This window comes from Anser anser, assembly GCF_964211835.1.
Source record: "Anser anser genome assembly, chromosome: 12".
Lineage (NCBI taxonomy): Eukaryota > Metazoa > Chordata > Aves > Anseriformes > Anatidae > Anser > Anser anser.
In genome coordinates, this window is record NC_139733.1 from 6,898,370 (window position 1) to 6,921,092 (window position 22,723).

Here is a 22,723-nt window from a genome sequence, read left to right on the forward strand (position 1 = left end):
CTTATCGTTACAGACTCTGTTGCGATTAAGTTAAAGATCTGACCTCATCTTTTTCACGCAATAAATGAACTAGTTATTGCAAACCACTTTTTCTTAGAACGAGACTACATGTTTATCAACTGCACCATATAATGGCAACTTCCCATCACTTATTACTTTGTAAAAAGGAATGACATACTGTATTGCATCATTGTATTTAGACCAAGGAGAATCCTGTGGCACAACACAGCAAGGCAAATATTACCCCACAATCAACTCTTCAGAAAGAGAGAAGGAATTGCTTTTTGAGGTCAGACTTGCCTTTGAATTAGAGCACACTGCAGTTGCCATTGAGCTAATTACAGTGAAGAAACCTTTAGACCTGAGCAAAATATTGCACCTATTTCTTATTCAGTTCATTTAGATCTGAGGTGCAACAGCAAAATGTCTGTCTGTAGTCAGCAAACAGTGCCTGCATATGTTTAAGGTACTGTCTTAAAGGGTAGGGGAATACAGCTAGCATGAAAATAGCCTTTTTCTTACAGAGTTACACCTGCCAAAGTATGACCATCATTGAAAGGAAGACGATCTCCTGGGTAATCGCATAAGTAAGTCAGCACTGGCTTCAGAAAATCTCTGATGATGGTTAATATAACAGGCAGAAGACATTCACTTGCTTTCTTCCTTTCCTAAACTTACTTTAAAGCAATGCAGTTTCACACAGAGGAGCTTTTTACAAAGCATTTAGGAATCTCAAAAGAGCAGGTGATCTAGCTTATATTTATGTTACAAGCTTCATGGGGAAAATGCATCATGCAATATTTCTCTAGTTTTCTACAAGTAAATGAACAAAGCCAAAGTAAATCAGCAAGTGGCACAGCATGCCAAAAAAACAGAAACAAAAAGAGCAATGAAATTGTACTTATCACTTAGAAAAATCTAAGCCTTTCATTTGAGATGCTTGTGTTTGGGTAACCTTTGGAAGAATGTTTGCTGTTCCATTACACAAACAATGGAAATATGAGATAAGAAAAATAACTGCAGTTGCCAAGAATGCTCCATGCACTCAAGTCATTAAACATTTAGATATTATTTTATAGACATATAAGATGCTTACAGCAGGAGTCTCAAATGTACAGAACACATCCATCCTGGGTTTGTGTGGAACCCCGGGACGCAGGGCAGAAATCCCAAAGCTGTGCTCTTGTGTCCATTTGCGTAGCACCGTGCTGGTACACCCACCCATCGAAGTACAGACATGTAAGAGCCAACTTCAAGCTTGCTAAGGCCAAGTATTACAACTTTAACAGGCATGTTATATAGGACTTTGAGATAGTACTGCGAGCTAAAGCAAAACTCGTTACTTCACATGCATTTTTAACCCAACCATCCTGCCTAGATCTTTTCCGTCTGTTCACAATCTTGAAAGACTTACCAGGACAATGGCGTTTAACGTGAGCTTGGGTCAGACCCAGCATTTATGCACAGAACAGACATGCAAAGAGCCAGATAAATAACTGTTCTACAGCAAACAAGCAGAGGCAGGAGTCATCCGTGGGTGCAGAGGGGAGGAGGCCCCATGTCCCTTCCTGTGCTTCCTGCCCATCCCGGGGGGCAGGCACCAACTGGGCCTCTCCAGTCACGACGCCCAAAGATACGGGCAGAACACAGAATCCCAGAACGGCCTGAGTTGGAAGGGACCTCGTCTGGTTCCAAGCCCCCTGCCAACACAGGGATGCCACCCGCGGGATCAGGGTGATTCCTTCCCAGGCAAGATCTCACCACCAGGATGCCCCATGAACACCCTGGGTGCCTACAGGAGCATTACAAGCCCTCTGTGGGGACCTGAACAGGCCAGCACAGCTGACAAGGATTTATTAAAGTGAGTAGGGAAAAGCGTCAGCATATCACAAGCCTTACCAGCTCAACCAGGTTTCATACTGCATGAATAACTAGGTGAAATATGAGCTTAAAGTTTGCTGGTCTTTTTATTTTTTTTTTTCCCTCCCATGCAAGGTAGGAAAAAGAAAAAGAGTGTTCCAAGAGGGGGAACCCTTACAGGCATGATCCGTGACAATAAGGAAGGCTTTTTGTTGTGGGGGAAGACTGTTTCATTGTTTAAACCAAGCCTTCCATAGGGAGAGAACATGTACAAATAAGGACTAGATGTGTACTTTGAGTTTGGCTGCTGGCCTGGGCATGCTGGCAAATTGGCCTGAACTGCAAGTTACGTTGTGACACCACAAATAAGGACAAGGATTTAGGCATGGCAATCTGGAGAGAGGATGAGGAGTTCTGGTTTAGGGTGCTTTGAAGAGGCTGCTCTGAAGATTTTGAAAGTTCAGCTCAGCTCCACATCCAAATTCTTAAAATCTACTTTGGGAGAGCTGGAACATAGCTTTTAAAGAACAAAAAAACATTGCATGAGTAGAATAATATTCTGACCTTGAATTCTGACAAAAAAAATCTGACCTTGAATTTAAATGGTTTGAGAAAATCTTTAATTTATACTTAAACATTAATAAAACATCAAATATTATGCGTATTGTGCTAACAGCTAAAACAATGCTACTATTAATTTCTTAACTTTCATAATATTTTTGACAGGGTGGTGTTATACATTTCAATTTCTGGCAATTCACTATATTATATTTCTATTTTACACTCACAATTATATTTGGCTCAATCAAGTATCTTCCATTCCTATCTCATTTTTCTAAGTTCTGTACATACCTGTAGCTAATATAACATATAACAATTGAGTGGTGTACCTATATGAAATTCAGTATGTACTAGGCAAGATTAGCTTCAAAAAACAGGATATTAAGTTATTAACAGCATTTTTTTTTTTTTTTTTTGTTACAAAAGCAAGCTTGAGGAACTAAAACTAGCTGCTAATAAAAGCAACTGGTTCACGTGGTTGTAGTCAGTCTTGCTTCATTTTTTACCTCAGTTAAAATTGTAAAATACTTTTCAGATTGTATTAATAAAAAAGAAATACTCCTACAGGTGGCTTCATTGGGACTCAGTCTGTACCTCTTATATGGCAAATGAGAAAGAGAAAGATCTTGCATCTATCTTAACTGAGGACAGTCACAGGGATAAAAAGTCAACTTCTACACTATAAATATTTTCATTTAACTGCTAATTGATATTTTCTCTTGCCATGAAATCTTGATACAGTATCCTAAGAGAACTAAAGCTTGCCAGGCAAACTTTCATTTTTCGTATTAAAAATAGGTTCCAATGGTTCACATAATAACGTTCTCACAGTACACCAGATCATCTCTAGAAACTTTTACCTAGAAACTTTAGTTACCTGCAACCTATCAGGTAGCTACTCAACACAAACAGAATTTCTATAGTGCTGTAACATTATCACTAATATATAACACATCTTTTGGAGCTGCTGTTTCAGGCCTGAAACACAAATATAGCTGATATTCCTGATAGCACAAATATTATGTAGGTAAAAGCTTTTTCTTTACATTAGGAAAAAAAAAAAAAAAGGCATCATTGTTCACAGCTTCACATTTCCTGCATATTGGCAATTACAGCATCCAAGTATTTCAAGCAAGAAATCATGTAAGTTAATTCGCTAACGTACTCTTAGAAGGAATAAACATTTTTGTAATATGAAAGGAATGTAGTTGAGCAACTTAGGGTAAATTGGTACATACTACATAAAACTGTGGACAAAAAACAGTTAACATTCATTTCAGGAAAGAGTGCATTCCAGTCTTATTTGGTATTCATCCAACTAACTCATCACATTTTACCAGCTATCCTTTATAAGGTATCACTAATGCTCGAGTGGGCCTCAAAGACTCAGATTGCACGTAAAATTATACAACTGTCATCCTGGCTTGGCCCAATGGGGCATTCAACACCGTTTTGCAAAATGACAGACAGCTAGATCCTGTTTATTTTCCATATTACTAGAATAATGAAAGTGAAACTAATCTGAACAGAAATATTAAAAAAAAATCAAGGAGATATGCATTTATATTTTTTCATACAACGTATTTCCCTAGGTTTGGGGCAAAACAAAGTCACATCCAGTGACTTCCAAAAAGGCACATCCAGTATAAGTGATTGTTTCCACCAGTCCATAGGTGGTACATCAAATATTAACATAGGAAATGAATTGCTGAATAAACTGAGCTAATTGCTACTACTTATATTTTCTAAATATCAAGTCACTAAATTCGGATTAGATCACATTTTGAAATATGCCTGCCTTAAGATTTTTCCTCTGTTTGAGTAGCTGCTAAAGCTATGCTTCAAAAAATGACAAAAAAAATTATTTTATGAAAACAAATTGTGAAAGAGCTAAACCCAGTAAAACCAAATTCAACAGTCAAGTCCTTTTTGCTGTTTCATTCATATTCACCCAAGGCTCTTGTTCAGCAAGACTTTGGGTTTATTGAAACCCTGCAGTAATGTTTATTCTCTTATTCCTCATAAAACTGTGTAAAATCTGTAGCACTCTAAAAAAAGAGTGGAAATTGAATTAACTGTGCTTCACCAAAAAAAAAAAAAAAAAAAAGGAGGATGGTAGAAGTAGTGATTTTCAGGTATTCAGGTATAGTGGCAAAGTATGGGTGGGACTCCATAAAAATATTCCAGGGGGAATCCGAGGCTTGTTCCTCCTTCAAAAGAAAAAAAAAAAGAAAAAAAAAAAAGCTCTATGGGAGGATCCATAAAAGAACCTATTTTGTTTCCTTCTTTTCAGAAAAGTCATGTCTTCAGGAATATCCTCCTCACCATATTGTGACATTCTTTGCCATGCTTAGACACAAGAAAAAGCAGTGGCTAGGGACTTATGCCTAAACACGTTTGACAGAAGCCTCTACAGATTTTCTTCTGAATTGTTAAAGATACTTGCTCTCAGACGAAAATTTCTGAGTTCAACATGACATTCCAGAGACATTTCCTCCTGAAACTATTTTTCCAAACAAAACAAATAAAAAAAAGATCAAAGCTTAGTGTGACGACGAACACCTATTACATTAAATTAAAACCCAGCAGAGTCCTCATGATTCCAAGGCTATGCTGATTGCCATTTGAAGCTGGAAATGTTTCTCCCTAATGCAGAAATGATGAAGTGTATGTAAGGCTCAGAGGAAAGTTACCTTATCTGAAGTATCAGATATAGATTACTGATGGAGTCAGCATGCCACACTAGTTGGAGCCATACGCTCTGTTCCGATATGAGGAATTAAGTTTCCCTGATGTCACAAATTGAACAGATAATGCAATTAACTTTTCCTTTGAAGTTCACATTGACCAGATAACCATTGGAATAAGTTGGCAAAACTTCACTGAAGTGCTCTTGGCACACCCGAACTGAGACTTCACCTTCAGCATTTTATAACCCACTGAGGGATATTGAAGGTGCTGAATCCCAAATGGGATATTTTTAAATCTGTGTTTATTCCACCATGTAAATGTAGGGATCCTGCACTTGTGTCTGGAATTCCCCAGATGCATCATGGATGTGTCAGAATCATTGCATATTCCCTGAGGAGCTGATTACCTGGTGGGCAACAGCTGTTAGGCTGCTCTCTGCAAGGCTTATGGACATCTGGAAATCCCAGACAGGGGGCACAGACCCTTTTTCCTGCCTCACTCCTGCCACAGAAAGCGATCTCCGGGCAGGACAAGGTATTTGGCCAAGACTAGAAAATGGATGTTGAATTATAAAAGGTTCCACTTGCCACTAGTTAGAATACAAGGTGATGCATGAATACTAAGTCACTATTGGAGCTTTGCTGCTCATTTTAATACAAAATTAGTTTAATAATCCTTTGCTGAAAAGGTACTGTTCACAGCATTGTAGTTTCTAACCTCTAAGAACTCTGACGTTGTATAAGAACAAGGATAGAGCCATAAAGAAACTTTTAATCTTTATATGAAGATTAGGCATTGGTAGCTGCTCCTTGGGACTCTCCAACTACTGTAATTTATAGTGACATTATGTGACCCTACAATGGACATGTTTATGGTTACACCAACATATCAAGACTCTAAAGCATTTAAACAGACAAAGTAACTAAATGATTGATTTTTAAAACGGAGAGGATGAAACAAAGCTAACATTTCTATCTTCTTGAAAAATAATTTAAAATTAACACCTTGACTACTTTACAAAACAAGATAAATATCATAGATTTAAAGACTGTATAACTTCCAAAAACATTAATATTCTTTGGAGGTGAAAATACAACAATGATTTTAAAAAACTAGACAGAATGATTGCTGACCAGGTAAAGAACGCCAGAGGCACTTAGAAGAATAGATACTGAGAAATTATGAATGGTATTATTAAACACAAGTAAGGAGCATAATTACAAATATAAAAAGCCCAACTAATTAAAACATTGACAAAGTAACATGTTGGTAATGATCAAAATTATCTATAGTGATAGAGCAAGTCAAAATTAGTAACCACAAAATATATACTACATATTGATCTAAAAAGTAATACAACATGTATCTCAATCATTCATTTCATATTCTCAAGAGGTCTAAATACCTAGAAACTTTTGAAGCAATTAGTATGCATCTTCTTACCCCCAAAATGTAGAAGTTAGAGTGTCATTATAATGCCATGAAACAGGTGCTGATGTTTTTGCCTGCATTTTAAAGAAATAATGCATTTACCTGTTTGAATAAACAGGTCCTTCTATTCTCTTGCTAGCTATAGCTGTAGCTAGACAAATGGGTGACTGCTTTCTTCTTCTTTCCCTGAAGAATTTTTGTTTATTTGTTGTTGGGGAATAATGACAGCACCATAAGAACTGTGATAAGGCTTTAAATGAAGCCTTTCTTTCACTCTCTGGAGAGCATTTATGCAAAGCCCCCAGATTTAACTGAAGGGAAATATGCTTACCTTCTGTTGGTGATGTCTTCAGATGTCTGCAGAGCCCCTCTGTTTCCCCATATGTCTCTTTAATTTTTACTACTGCTTCTGTTCCTCGAAGTTCCATGAGGGAGCGCAGTTCTTGCAGTGTGCACCCAAATTCTCCTGCATGGTTGGCCTCATTTCTTTGGTTCTTGGAATAAAAATCGCTATTTGTCATGTCACCCATTGTTGCTGATTATATTGCTCCACTCGTTATAATTGATACAAGCTTAAAATTGTTTAAAAATTGAAGGAAAGGAATCTCGTATCCCAACCTAAGCAATTAGAAAGAATCCAGCGTGTCCAGTGAGCGGTGTGGAGAATGCCTCTGGCGTGCAAAGTGTCCCTGGCTGACTGGTGGTCCACAGACTGGCTGCTTTCAAGGCTGCAGACCAGCTCCACTCCATTCACCACTTCCCATTATGCAGCACCCAGGCCGTAGAATCTACATGATCATTTCTTCCTCTGGACCTTTGGGAACAAACAGAAGGCACTCATTAGAAGAGTGAGCACTGCTGCTTTACAAGGATGATTTCAAATTCATTCTATCATTGCAATTTGACTTGTCATTTAAGAACAGCTATGGAGAAACACTGTACAGATCTCCTGTAAAATGCTGCAGGTGGTCAAAGCGAGCATCGACAAGGATACCACTAGCTCTCACCAGATAAAGCTCTCTACACCTGAAGCACCAATGGCAGCGTTGCTTACTTTAATCAAGTCCCAAGAGCACCTGCTAAATGAGATGGTTCATAAATATTAATAAGAAAGTGATTAGTCCCACATGCTGGATGCACCTTGAGTGTGTACTCTGGTTCATATGGCCACTGCAATCCTTCATCCCACAAGAACACACTCTCTTAAAGGCTACAGAGTAACAAAAAACAGTTAAACCATTAGCTTTAATAACGGGTTACAGCAAAAGTGTTTTCCCGCACAAGGATGGTAAAACTGGTGGAAAAACTAGAGCCGCATGAAGTCAGAATACATTTGCATACATTACATCTTGCAGCCTTGCCTTCTGCGGGTGTAAACGCAGCCCAGGAAAGGGAAAAAAAAAATACTTGAGCATCTTGGCCTGAAGGGCCAGAGCTGGGGGCAGTCGGGCTGCTCCCCCCTGACACACACCTGCCAGCGCAGCTCGGGGCGGGCCTGGGCCTGAGAAGTCACATTTGGACCATCTGGGAGACAGCTGATTACTTGCTAAAACCAGCCTTTAAAACATGTCTCCTCTTCCCATATTCTAATGAAGTAGGTTTAAATACTGCTGAAAGCAGCTATTACACTTGGCACAGAGTTTTCACAGCGATTAAAGGTTTCTTTTTTGCCTCAAGTGGGTTAGTGCCTGCGCACTGTCTAATCTACAGGCCTCGGCCTATTTTGCTTGTGATTAAAAAGGTCTCTAAAAGAGCACACCACCAGCCCAGTGGCAGATGAACCTGCCACATTTTGAACTTTCTAGCTACTGCAGTACACATCATGTGCACATATAGAGGATCCCAAAGTGTTTCAAGCCCCAGTATTACATTTGTGCAGCAATTGAGATCTCCTGCCCACATACCGTAACACACAGGCTTGGTATTTCCACCGAACTAACGCCCTTGCCATCGCTCTGCATGGGAGAATGATCAAACCTGCTGCATTCACTAAGGCCTTGTTGCCTACAAATACATTGTCTGCTTTGGAGACGACTAGTTCACCTTCTTCAGGGAGACAAACTGAACCTCTTCCCTCCTCTCATTTACGGATAACAACTCAACATTCCTAAGATTTCGGGGGGGAACAAAGGCCAAAGTTTCATTACGATATTATGGAATGCAGTTGAAATAGCAGTCAACTGCTACATGCTTCTTCCACCCATCCTATTTATTGCCAGATATTCTAGTGCTACGAACTACTGCCAGCTTTCATTTCACATATTGCTTTTCAAGTTCACAAGAAGAGAAGAATTTCAGCACAAAGCGTGGCTTACAGTGAGCAATAAAGAAAAACTGGAAACGGTAATAAAAAGGGGCCTTTATTTACCAAGGAAGAGGAAGGGGGAGATATCCTGCCCTACCAACAGCACTCAGCTTTCCACGTTTGCATGCCAGACAGTGTTTACAGTAACAGTTAATTTCAGGGTAACTTCTTACATATAGCATGCAGAAAGAATAACTTAGAGCAAAAAGATTTTTTCATAACAAAGAAAACCCAGGAAAATATTTCGACAAAAGGTGGCATCAATAATAACTAAAGTGACGGACTGCTATGTATTTCCAGTGGGCAGGAAAAATAAATAATTAAAATTAAACAAAACACAATCCATTCCAAAGATAAGTACACTTAAAGATCTTGAACACTGTCTAAAACAACCACAACACTCAAAGAAAGCAGCAACAAAACACAATACACCGTTCACCTAACAGAAAACTTATAGGGCTTTATTGGTGCTACGTTATTTTTTCCAGATCCTCCTCTACTAAAAGAAAATGAACAACACAGCAAAAAGACGATGATTACCTTTTTCTGATAAGAACCCCTTGGTGATTTCATCAGTGATGTAAACCGTACTGAACTTGGTGTCAAAGATGTTTTCTGCACTGTTTTTCTGTAGGATGAGTCCACCACTCTCAAGCAAAGCATCTTCTTTGACTCACTGTGCCATCACTATATATTAATATTTTTTGCTTCTATTCCTAGAAATTCCATTTGTTATTTGCCAGCCACAGCAACATGTTGATGGTGCTTTTTAGCATGTGCTTGAGTCATTTGCCTGCTTAATTTTTTATATTGCTTTCAATTAAATATTAATCAATAAACAACAAATATGAAGGTTGTGCTTCCTTCAGTGCTTTAATAACAAATCCCTTGGAGTTTCTGCTCTTCATGATTCACCTAATGCTATGGCACCAGGGAAACACCATCTCACATTTTTGAATGGCAGATGGAAATATATAGAAAGCACAAAGCATGACTAACATTATTCACTGATAATGCACTTCTCTAATCCTGTGGAACGAGATATGCCAGCTTCATTCGATCCTTGAATCTCTCTTATGAGAAGTCCAGGAACCTTGCCAGATTGCATACCAGGTAAACATAACTGACACAACCACATGGCCACTGAGTGGTTAATATTCTTATAACAAAAGCTGAGAAATAGAAAATTGAGACTGGTATATGGCAATACTCCCCCATCAGTTGGGCTACAGGATTTACGTCATCAGAATAGATTAAAAAAAACTACAAGTGAGTGAAATTTGCAATCTCTTCTACAAGAAATCCAACTATTGCACCAGGTTTAGATAGGGTCTTCTGTTTGGCAGGGAGAACGTGAGGGAATTATTTTACAAAGCCCTCCCAAAACCTTGATATTTTCAAGATGTGAATAAAGTACAGGTGAACTACCAACACTGATTTAAAACAATCAGGTGATACCTGTACATTTTCAATCAAAAAGAACAACTCACATTATTCAGGAATAGTACCACAGAAAAACCCTCACTGATTCAACTCAGATTAAATAACAGACAGCTGTTATTTTGCCTCAGAGGAGGTACAGATCCAGACACACTGCAAAGAGAAACAGGCACTTCTAAACTGAGTCTGATCTCTTTCTAACAGAGATGTCTAAATTAGGTGAATTGAATTTCCTGCCAAGGGTGCCTACTTGCACTGGTTATAGGGCAAGTCTGCATAAGTAGTTCACAAAAAGACATCCAATGCCACTTGAAACTAATCCACCCCACTATTGTCAAAGCTGCACGGGGAACGAAATGGGAATGACATCTCCGACGCCGGACAGCAGTAAGTTCAAGCAAGCTGCATGTTTCAGTAGCAGAAAGTGCACTGGAGGTGGGAAGTAACCAGGGAGCGCAAGGGCATCTTCTTTCTTGCTCAGAGGAGACCTATGTTCCCTCAGAGCCTCCACGAGAAAACCTCTCAACCTGTAGCCCAAGGCCCACTCAATCTCTTCAAACCCAAAGACCATCATCTACAGTGTGCTTCAATGGCACTCATTTATAAGCAATTGCATCCCAGGCCACATAGAGCCACCTCCCAGAAGTCAGGGAGCACAGCCTTTGATATCATTCTAGCACACAGTCATTTCCTCCCCAGTTGTGTGTATTTGGTCTCACCATTCCCAATGGCAATGAGATGTAGAGATCTTCTCTATGGAGGGCTGGTTTCAACAAGAGAGAAATAAAAACCTCCAGTCACTGAAAAACTAATTTCACAGACAATGTAATGTTGCCAGTCACGTGGTTCTTTCTTTTTTCTTACCAATGCTTCTGAAACAAGCTTTAGGAACAAGAAATTTAGGTAAAAACTTTCCTAAAGCATAGTTTGGAAAAAACTGTGAAAAAATGAAAAAAAAATAAAATAGCTTCCCACCTACATGCATTTCAGGTACCAAAAGACTTCACATTCTAGAAAGCCTGAGTAAAATACTACACTTATTTTTCTCATTAAGTGGTCAGAATACAAGTTGTTACCTTGTTATGAGTTATTTTCCAAGATGTTGTGGATTTTTGTTGTACAAGTGCACTACAAACTACAATCTCCCCTCTTCTCCCAGGTGCCTGCATCTTGGGAAACAGGCTTCCCTTCCTGTAGAGCCCAAGTCAAATATTTTTCATCTTCTAGCTGCTTAAAGGAAATGCATGCCAATTAAAACAGAAGCAATTTGGATGAACTAACTGCAGGCCTTCTGGGAAAACTATACTTTGATTTCTCTAATCAGGAAAGGTCTCATCTTGGAAGCTTGTAAATATTTTTACAGAGTATTAGAATGATTTCTAAGCAGATATCACCACCATGTAGTCTGATATCTGATTTCATTTGGATGTTTATTAGCAGAAAAAATAGTAGTAAAGTAACAAACCAACTCTTTAGTTTCACGAGATTAGAATCACAAAACCTGCATTTCACAGTCCTTGAAGGTCTGGGCAAAACACAGATTTCATGACAACTCCAAAAATTCAGGCTACATTCATAATTGGTCTGTTTTCTCTAAATTTTTAATTTAAGGATATACTGACTGATCTAAAAGAATTGATGATGAAGGAATTACCTGCACTTACAGGAGGAAGGATGAAGAAGTAATCACTTCTTCATGGGTTGGCAGAGGAACAAGCCAGGGCAGAGAGATCAGCAAATCAAGGTGCCATTCACTCATCGTGCAGTTGGGAAGAAGGCATACTGATCTGGTTCCCCCCAAATGATACCGAGGGGGGTAGCAGTTCCCAGCCTGTAATTTGTGGCATTACTGTCACTCTAGGATTATTATTTGGCTAAAGATATGATGCTAGTTGCTCCCTTGGGACATGCAGAGACCCCCCAAAGCAAGAAGAAGAAAATGCTGGATATGTCACATTTTACTGAGTGCTAGGTATTTAGTCAGATTTATCAATACCCATTCTAGTAGAGATATCATCCCTTGATAAAACAGAATTGGAAGCAGAATTAAGGGAATTTTCCCTGGAATCTAAGCAAAATGGGCTGAGTTTTTTCAAGACTTAGAGTTCCTCAGACCTCGATGTGCAGCATGAGCTGGATAAAGCCAGCAACAGGCAGACACCGTGCTGAGGAAGATGCAAGACTCAATGGCAACCCTCTGCAAGCTGGAAAGAGCTGAGAAAGAAAACCCTACCCTGCTCCACACAAGTCTCCAGGTGAGTGAAGTAAATCCAGCTGTTGCCCAGTTGCATCACCTCTTACAATTTATTGCTCTTCTCATATGTCAAAGGCAAAATGCTCATCTATTTGTGAAAATAATCTTCACAGACAAGAATGAGAAATGGCTTGTTTATCCAAGCAGCCAATGAAGCTATTCAAATGCACCCAAACATGCTCAAACCCATACTCTCTTAAAAAGTGATTCTGAAATTTAATTATCAGGAATGCACAAGATGCAGCAGAACCTAAGGGAAACTATTATTTGAATAAAAGCAGGCTGACACCTTCAAAAGTGTGAATTTTTTGTTTAAGATCCGCAAGCAAGGAGAAGATGAAGAAAGGAATTGAACTTTGCAGTTAAGTGCTGTCTGAAAATATCCTAACTTAATCGCTAAAGAATTTCATGTTGCATTAATTTAAGAAAAGTGGTAAATAACTCATTCACAATGAACATCCAGGACTGACAGACATTTGTATGTTCCAACTACAAAACATTGGAATCTCTTCTACAATGCTTCATTTAGAGTTCCCCTGCTAATATGACATAATGACAACAAAGTTAAATAAATAAATAAAAGAGCCTTTTTAAATCCCAGACAACTATCTAACAAATATCATTACAGCCCCTAAATTACTTCAGTCCTTTCAGTATGAATCCATGCCTCCAGTAAGTTTGTACAAATGTTGCTATCAGGTAGGATAAAGAAAAATGATTTCCTGTCTACTGCATGATACTGCTGATTATTTGAAGGCAAAAGAGACACAGTCACAAAATAAATCTTTATTTAAAGGAGCACAAAAGGTCATTAGTTTCAGTTAAACAATAAGTCTATTTACTTAGGACCTTTACCAAGCAGAATCAAATGCTCACAAAAATTTGCTGATTTTTTTTTCCATGCTGTACCAATATGCTAAAGGAAAGTTAAAACAATTGTGAAATAAAACTACCTCTTGTGCCGTGTTATAGCGTGCAGTTATTCAGTCTACAATTTGACACAAAGTCTGTTTTCTGCCATTACTCATGTAAATGGTTGCAGCAAAGCCAAATGAACTACTGACAGGAAGAAAAATACTATTAAAGGAATCAATTCAGTCCCATTAAAGTCAATGAAATTACTCTATCAACGACTTCTGGGGGATTGGATCAGACCCTGCAGATGAAATCCTTCCTTCACTGACGCCAGAATTTCACTGTTTATGAATGCTGGTAGCAGACAGACTGCAAGAAGGAACCATGTTTATTATCCCTTATCACTGAGCACTAGGCTGAGTGGCAAAATACTCCTGGCGCGGCTATGCAACACCATCAACACCTGCTGACCTCAGGCACTGCTGTATGGGACCAGAGGACTAACCATCAGCCAGTGCTCCCACTGGTGTAGAGCCCTACACGTCATTAGTGGTGCTTAATGAGGGAAAATAATTTCCTATGCAAAGAGGTTTTCTAGTAAAGTCTGTACTGGCCACAGGTTTAAGCACCCTCTCTTGTTTCTTGCTGATACTAGCGGGGATTTATTTTATTTGCTTTCAGTGATAAAATTAAAGGTTATTTTTCATTAGCTATTTATTCTCCCCCAAGGCTCTAATTCCACATTGCAAAGCAGTTATTGGGTTTCCTTTATTCACTGTCTTCCTGCACAACACGCATTCCTACTCTTTGTTCAGTGCCAGAAGTACAACTCCAAAGACCCATTCTACACCTCCGTAAGCTTTAGAAAATGCATGTTTTCATCTATAGCTGCGTTGATTTGTACAGAAACTAACACAGCACAGTTTCTCCAAAGAAGTCCAGCTTCCAAACTATATTATCAATTTAATCTAAAATACAGCTGGACAAAAAGCTAAGCATATTCAGACTATCATTAAATAACAGAGATCTGGAAAAAATATCAAAATCAAACGCACTGAAAACAATAGCTGATTAAATGGCCTCCCTATCTAATCTTCATACCTTAAGACTAGGTCAAGTACTATGGTAAAAACCGCTGCTGTCCCCGGTAACATCTGAACCTCATTTTACATTCCTTTCTCAAACTTTTGAGCAACGTTTTAGAGACTTTTTAATCTTAAAAACTGAGAGTAATAAACCAAATCTTGCACATGACCAAATCATCCTTCAGTCTTTTAATCTTAGTCTTTTATCGTTCCTACCCACTGTCCTTCAGCCTGTAGGCTCCAGAGGACCGAGTCCAACAGCCACCCCCCTGCCAGCACACGCCGACCCTCTGGACGCCCACCTCAGGGCTGCACCAACCTACAACTTGTTTGGAGAGTTTTTAAGAGGGGACAGAAATATTTCCAGTACTGGTCAGCATTTTGTCATAACTGTAGTCTCAAATGCAGAAATATATTTTATTTTTAAATAAGCTGGAAATAAATTAAGGTTTCTTGCTTTAGTTGGAAGCAAGAAAAGCACATTCATGCATCCCAGGAAGCAGCACTCATTAGTGTCACATATGATATAATTTTGATTGATTACTTTTACTAAAAAGCAATCATTTTTCATAAGGGATGGACCCACAGGATAACAGAAACTAAAAACTGAGGAAAACCGTGATCAGCCAGCTGCAGCAAAGGGTGTTTTGTCATGTCCTGTTCTGGACTCAGGAGGTTATAGGGCCCAAACCAAATCTTGCTTGGTCAATTGGCATTTCTTTACATCAGCTCAAACTGCAACGACAAAACCAGAATAAAATCTGAACAGATGTCAGCAGAAAGGTTGTGATATGTCAATGGTTTTCTGTACCTGATGAAAAGTTAGTGCTTATTAAAGGAAAGACAGGAGTTACATCCAGCATGTGAAAGTCCCATTGACAGCTATTTTACATCTGTTTAAATAGCAGCTTTCCTGGTATGGATGATTGCTTAGGAATTAACAGAGTTTCTTCTGGAACCTCGTGGAAATAGTTTGCAACACATACAATCCACATACAAGATTAAATCCAAACACTTATTTATACAAAAGACCTTTCAGATTTTAACATTTAATTCCAAACTACTATACCATGGTCAGATGCGACACTCAATCCTAACAAAAACGTTTCCAATTCTACATAGCAACTGAAGGGAAACTACTCAGGAAACCAAAAAGAACCAAAAAAAAAAAAAAAAGGGGGATTTGCTATGCTGTTTTTTCCTCTTCTTCTGTCAGCATACATCACATAAATGAGCAGCGAAAAGGCTTGGTTGACTACAGTTGGCCACATCACTCTTCAAAAGAAAGAATCCAAGCACATTAACAGACCATAGCCAAAAGATAGGAGAGTCGCAGCACGACCTTGCCAAAACAGAATCAGATTGCTGTATTTAGCCAGTCACACTTTATTTCAGCCTTATATATAAAATATTTTACCTGAGTGACTTCAAAACCAATAGCAATGGAGAAAAACATTTTTTGGGGTTTTAATACTTTTTTGGGGGTGTTAACACTTTTCAAGTGTTACTCAAGAAAAAAAAAATCCTTTTGCTAGCAGCAGGGCCAGCCAGTGTGGAGTACAAGAAATCATAGTGGCAGCTGAAGTCAGACATCATTACTGTCAGTCAGAAGTTGGCAGATGACTTTACAGCAAATGAAATGCTGGAGTATGATTCAGATCTCTGTGGGAAACAGCTGGCCCAGAAAAAAATAAATAAACTAAAACCCATCAAACTTATCCCGCAGCCTGCATCTGCAGCCTTATCTTCTCCCCCCTTGGTTACTTATCAGAGATATCTTATAACACTATCGAGTAAAGATATAAAGCCATAAAAGCCATTTATAAAACCAAAGTTTTTAGTGTGGCACCTGTGATCATGAATGAGATTCACAAAAACCAGCTTCCATGCAAACAAACTACAAACAGAATAATGAAGAACAGAAAAAAAAATAAAAAAAATCAACTGGTTGTTAAAAAACAGTTGTTATAAATACATTGTTATTTAAAGAGTGAACATATATATATATATATATGCGTGCGTGTGTGAGGAGAACTGGAACACACGTTTTTTCATATGCCCTCTTCTTACAGTGGCTAGAAGAGCAAAATGCACACTATAATCCATTTTTCTGAACAAATATATACATTACTTTTGTTTACAGTAAAAACAATTTAGTACCTTTCTCTTTCAAAGTGACAAAAGAAATTTTTTATATAATATCTGTCTGTTTTGTTCTTGACATTGGATACAGTTCTTTAAAATGTGAGCAGAGAGACCAAATTATAATTAACAGCTGTGTTTGGTGCTATAAGGACCACTGGAGGCAGACTTTTTTTTGTTCCCTGCATACTTGAAGGCAAGAGACCATTTCCACTTCTTTGGCTAGAACCGTGGAAGTGTTACATGCAGTACAAGAACATCAGCCACCGTGAGTATTTTCCTTTTGGTAGGCGGGCTTTTTATGTAAATAGCTTATTTTAGACATCACATATCATTGAACGGGACTCAGAGATCCCATAGATGCCAGTCACAGTGACCAACTGCTCTACTCCGATCACGTACCACTCAAACATGATGCCACTACTTCCCAGCAGTAGACCACTGATGAGTAAAAACTACACACACACACACAGAAAGTTATAAAAACTTTCCTTAAATTTCAGATTGCTCTTATATCCATCCTCAGAATTCAAGGACAGCTTGTGAAAGGATAACAAATTTAAGATCTAACTTTAAAAGGTTCTGAATTACTGGAAAATGAGGCTACCAGGATTTTATCAGTCCTAGTACACGTATTAGAATTAGGTCCCTAATAAACTTAGAAACTGTTTAAATCTCCTTCCTGCCACTGAACTCTCAATGCATAATTACACAAGTATGAGAAAAATAATCCTTTAGCTATGCTACATCTTATAGAAAACAAGTTTGATGGCAAAAGCTATCTTTCTTCAATAAGATGTTTCTATTGTACTCCAAAAAAAAAAATCCACAGAAATAATTTTTACAGTCACATAAAATTTCTCTTTAAAAAGGGGAAATTACCTTTCAGGTTGCTTCTGAACACAGATCCAAACCTTGACAGCTTTGAATTCCAAGATTCAAATGCAAATGTCCTCAGCCTTGAGCACACACAGATTTTGCAGGTAAAATAAAATTAGAACAATAAACTACAACTAAAAGCAAGATTTGGCTAGACTCCTTTCCCAGTTCTTTAGGAGCACAGACAATAGAGCTGGAAAAGACTGAGTAAGCCCCCAGTCCATCCCCCCGTCTGAAAACAAGGCCGAGAGTCATTTGCGTGCTTATTTCTATCACCTGACATGAAAACGAGATGTGATTATTTGGCTCTTTAACAGGGGAGAAGAAAGGGAAGTGTTGACATAAAGACAGAATCTCACATCAAAGGAATTTGTAATCAATAAGAAAATCAAATCTAAACATTTGTTCTCCACAGCAATTTGTAACTATGAACATCTTAACCACAACAAAATAGAAGCAGAGCTACTGGAGAGAGAAGTCAGCACCACATAAAGCCATGTGAAAGGACAAGAGGAAAAAAAAAATCCCCGCAAGGACTCGTTGCACAATAGGAACTGTCAGCCAAGGTCACTCTTAAGAAAGAGAGCAAAAGAGAGCATCCAAAAAGGAGGTTTTAAATCTCAGTGGGCATTAGCTGAAAGACACACAGTGATGTTCTGCAGTGATTTTAAATAGGGCATTCACCAAGGATTAAAAGTGTATCAGTCAACTCCATCATAATACAATTTTTTTGCTAAATACTCTCTGCACAGATTATTCTTACACAGAGAATCAAAATGCCATTTTGGAAAATAAATGACAAATTAGTTTTACAGAAATAATATATATGTACAGCCAGAAAAATGGCATTGCTCCTTTCTCTTGAGAACAGCTGAGAAAAAAAGGAGAAACATTTAACACCGGTGGAAGAAAAATAAAGGAGGAAACGAAAACCACTGCATTGGGGCTGACAGATTGAGGAGACGTCTGCAGAGGGCAATCATTGCCACCTGACTGCGGCTCCTCCGAACCGGCAGAAACCACACCTGGCCTAGGGGATGGCACTTTCTGGACATGCATGTGCGTACAGAACCTGACACACAACAGGGTCATTAATCCTAAAAACTGATCAGAGAGAATAAATAGAGTTGGGAGCAAAAATTCAGAAGCAAACTCTTCCTTACATTCAGCTTCAAGGAAAGCATTAATTTTAGCAAGTGGTTTTGAAAGGAAAAGAAAAAAAAAAAACATTCTTCCCTCAAAACTGTATACGGTACAGACACTACTCTTTTTCTGCTTCACAGCAGCAACATTTGGAAAACTACTTAACCTTTCTATTTTTATCTTGGTGCATTCAAATTACCAATAATGTACAACATGCTGTAACAAAACCACTGATGTAGGGTATAATTTTCCCTGAAGCACATTATCCTAGCTGGTGGCTCAGAAAAATAAGCTGATAAAACAGCAGCAGACATCAATTGATGGATAAAAAGTGATCACAGCCATGTAGAACGCTGCTGCCCAACCTTAAAATCATACAATTAGCTAAAAAATATAAGTAGTAGGACAGGACATACGAACAACCGCACATTATCTATGGGGTCATGCTAAAAATCCTCCTACAAATCCTCCTCCTCCTGCACGTTTTTAAATAGACCATCAGATTATCACCTCACAATTTAGCTATTAACACACAGATTTATTTTAAAGCCATCATCATGCCTGGTACTTTTATTAAATATCTTCTTCCTTGTCAAGTTCAATCGGGATCTCATCCTAACCATGATGAGCTTTTAATTTTCTGTTCTATTAATAGCAACTTAAAAATAAAACGTTCTCTTTTGAAACTATAATGCTGTAACTTCTTCAGGGGCTGCAAGGAGGAAGAGAGATTAATCTTCCCACTCTGCATCTCTTAAACTACATTAGCTATCTGCATATATGGGAAAAATCAAGGGAAAGAGCAAGATATGTGAATTTTCTTTCAATACCTGAAGTATAATTCTACATAAGCATTTTGCTGGGGCTACAGAGCAGTAACAGGGAGTTATCAAAATACAGCAAATAAATAGTTTAAGAGTTTCCATGTAGGTTGTGAGTACTCTCAACAACTGTCTTGCAGGTCATCACTGGATAATATATTCATTAATGACATAATTAGGTAAAGGATACACAGACTCCTATCCAGCAAAGCCCTTCAGCAGATACTCAAATTGCAGCTCACGTGGGGTCCTCATTACCTCCCTGGCTGATGAGGAAAGCCAGAAAAGTCAGAGATGAGTATCATGGCACACTGTGGCCATCTGACATGTGGACCAGGCTGCTCCAGCTTCTTTTCTTCTTTGTCCTCCTTCAAGGGCAGGAAGACAAGGTACAGACAAAGCCATTTACAAGGAGGAGTAACGCCTCTCTCAGGCCTGCTGGAGTACCATCAACACAAGGTGCATGTTTTACCATCGTACTGCAGTGCTGCTTTCACTTGCGAGGAATTAAATCAGTCATGTCAAGTCCTGGGCTATCACCAGAACGGGAGAGCTCTCGTACATGCAGAGGAAGAAGGGTTGGTGACTGCTCTTTGGTGTCTACTTCCACCAGTGGAAAACAGGCAATAGACCCTTGTACATAAACAGCGCAGAAATTGCCAGCATCTGGGCTTTTCCACAGATCTCTCTGACCTGCCTAGCTTAACAGTGTGCAAACTGATACAACAACCAAGGCAGTGGCCTGCTTTGAGATGTATTTTCTGTAACTGTCTAAATAAAATGATTGTGACCTTTCTTTTAGGATATGGGCCTTGCCACAGCTATTCAAGCCTATCTTTATCTAAAGATTGGAACACTGAAATGTGTTTTAATGAGGGATAAACTGAGACCATCTGGATGTCTCAGCTGCTACAGAGCATGATTGTTTGCTGATTTTAACCATGTCTCTTGCAGAGAACATAGACCTGTGTTGCACAAAGTGCACTAGCGCAGCTTGATTTCTCCTTGTAATCAAATGTGTTGATCCAAAATCTATTTCCAGCAAATTACTTGTCTGTTTTGGGAACAACTCCCTCCTCATCTCTTAACCACCGTGATGGGGACAAGGAGAGACAACTGAGTTGAAAAGGTGTATTTGCAAGAGGCTGACAGAGAGCATTCTCAGAAAAATCTCCTATTTTGGAATCTGACCACTATGTTTTTTGCAAACATAAAGCAGCTGCCAACTTTATGGATATTGTGTTGAGACCTGGACTTAAAAATGAAAAATTAAAATTAAAAAAAATAAAAATTGATAAAAAATGGCAATTAATTTGTCACTTTTATATACTGTTGGCATTAGGTCAATTTGCATTTATGTAATTTTTTCAAATAAAATAAAACAAGCAGGGGGCTGAACACAACCCCCCTATTTTTTTTGCATCAGACGACTATAGGCACTACCATTTTATGAAAGATTCCAATTTCTAAAAATCCTATGCAAATTTCACAAATACTTTTGACCAAACACCATCCTTTCATGTTGGGGATGCAATTTATGTGTAATAGTTTCTACGAAATACCCAGCCAACATGCACCATTAATGATTTGAGATTTAAACATTTTGTGTAAATTAGTTTAACTGCTGTTAATTATACATTCATCGAAAATGATACCTTAAACTTCCGATTCCAACCAGATCTGAAAATTAAAAAAATAAAACCAACAACTGTTCTTGTAAATAGAATTACTCTAGGGATACTGAGATCTTAATAGATTTAGCATATTTTTAGCATATTTTAATTCTTTACCTTTCTTATCTAAAAACAGTTTCTGCAAAGAAATGTGTAGTCTGTTGGTTATACGTCTACAAAAGTGAGTCAACACAGACTGTTCTGGCTTTTGACTAGAAAGTGATTATTTGAAAATGAAATCAAGTCTTGCCTTCATTTCCTACCAGAGTATCAATAAATGCCTAAAATGGAATTTTTGGAAAAAGTATCTCGAGACATTTGGAAGAAATATCCCCATAAAATGATAATATAGATTGATTACTCCCAGTTTTTAAGCTTCATCTAGTACCAGGGTGCACAGCTTTATTGATTTGTTGGGCTCCTACTTCTTCCAGGGATACAAGTCACTACAGAAAGATCAGTTAATACAATACTTCCAATTCCCAATTCTAAACCAAAATGGTTCTGATAAATCTCTGCATCCTCCCTGTCAGCTAAACTTTTCAAACTCCCTATCACTAATGATCATTACAGATTTACTAGAAAGTGAAGTCTCTTAGTATGACACCAAATCCATAAATATTTGACAAGTAAAGGATTTCCAAAATAAATGCATCCATCATCATAGATGTGGATACATTTACAAATGGACTAATAAAATTAAATCTCTCCTTCTACAGGTAGAAATGGTAACAAGGAATTACCCCTATTTTCTCACAAGTTCTGCAAAGATACATGCTAGTGTTGAACATGCCTGTAACACAGCTAAACTCAGCAAAATTATTAATCCCATCTATAGCATATTGTTTACGAGGTATAACAATTTAACACAAGCGAGTCTTAAATATTGGGATTTCCATGACAGACCTCAGAACACTGTTGAACTCAAACCCCCTGCACTGATTTAATACCTGAGATCTGCAAGTAAACAAAAAAGGTATTCCAGTCATTTCCAAAGTTTTTATTCTAGTCAAGTCCCACATACATTCAAGAGAAGCAAATTCGCACCACCTGACAAAAGATTTGTTTTTCTTGATGTTTAATGGACCCATCAGAAGTAATTCACACATCAGAGAATTAAAATTACCATACTTCTAATAATTTTAAGCAGTCTCTCAATCTGTTTTTCAAACCAGAAATATAGGAGGGGCAGTACTCAGCACAATCTCTAGAATAACAAAAGGAAATTGTTGTCAGTGCACCAACAAGCTTTGTGTGTTTAAATGGTATTCACCTCTAAAAATAAAAATATAAGGTTATCTCAGAAAATTAACAAGACTAATCAAAAGATTACCCAGGTCTCTGATTTGCGTACACCTAACCCACATGCTATCACAAAATAAGTATCTAGTCAGTTCTTGATTTCGGTGAGCAACTCAGCCAAGATGGGGATTAAACAAGACACCAACCAACTCACTCTACAGGTATTTAAAGCTGGTAAATCAATGTAAAGCTTTTATAAGTGAGTATTTAAAATAAGCATAGCTTTATTCACATATGTTTGCATGTCTGCTGTTTTGCCTTCTTTGGAAATGAACAAAAAA

At 38.2% G+C, this 22,723-nt stretch overlaps 1 protein-coding gene and 1 long non-coding RNA gene across 28 annotated transcripts in view; one reads left to right on the plus strand and one right to left on the minus strand.

The window, feature by feature from the left end:
* ATP2B2 (ATPase plasma membrane Ca2+ transporting 2) overlaps positions 1–22,723 on the minus strand; it is a 413,900-nt gene that overhangs the window by 169,251 nt on the left and 221,926 nt on the right. For 26 of the 27 annotated variants that reach the window (XM_083796485.1, XM_083796487.1, XM_083796480.1 and 23 more), the window contains one exon: positions 6,875–7,357. In XM_083796485.1, the coding sequence (XP_083652611.1) occupies positions 6,875–7,073 (199 nt within the window). In that variant the 5' untranslated portion in view covers positions 7,074–7,357. Of the gene's footprint in view, positions 1–6,874; positions 7,358–17,506; positions 17,926–22,723 lie in introns of those variants that run through there. The other variant, XM_083796495.1, reaches the window with a different exon arrangement.
* LOC310880559 lies at positions 7,365–21,193 on the plus strand. The gene is made up of 2 exons (XR_014571757.1): positions 7,365–16,892; positions 17,919–21,193. It is a non-coding gene; the product is annotated as an uncharacterized lncRNA (long non-coding RNA).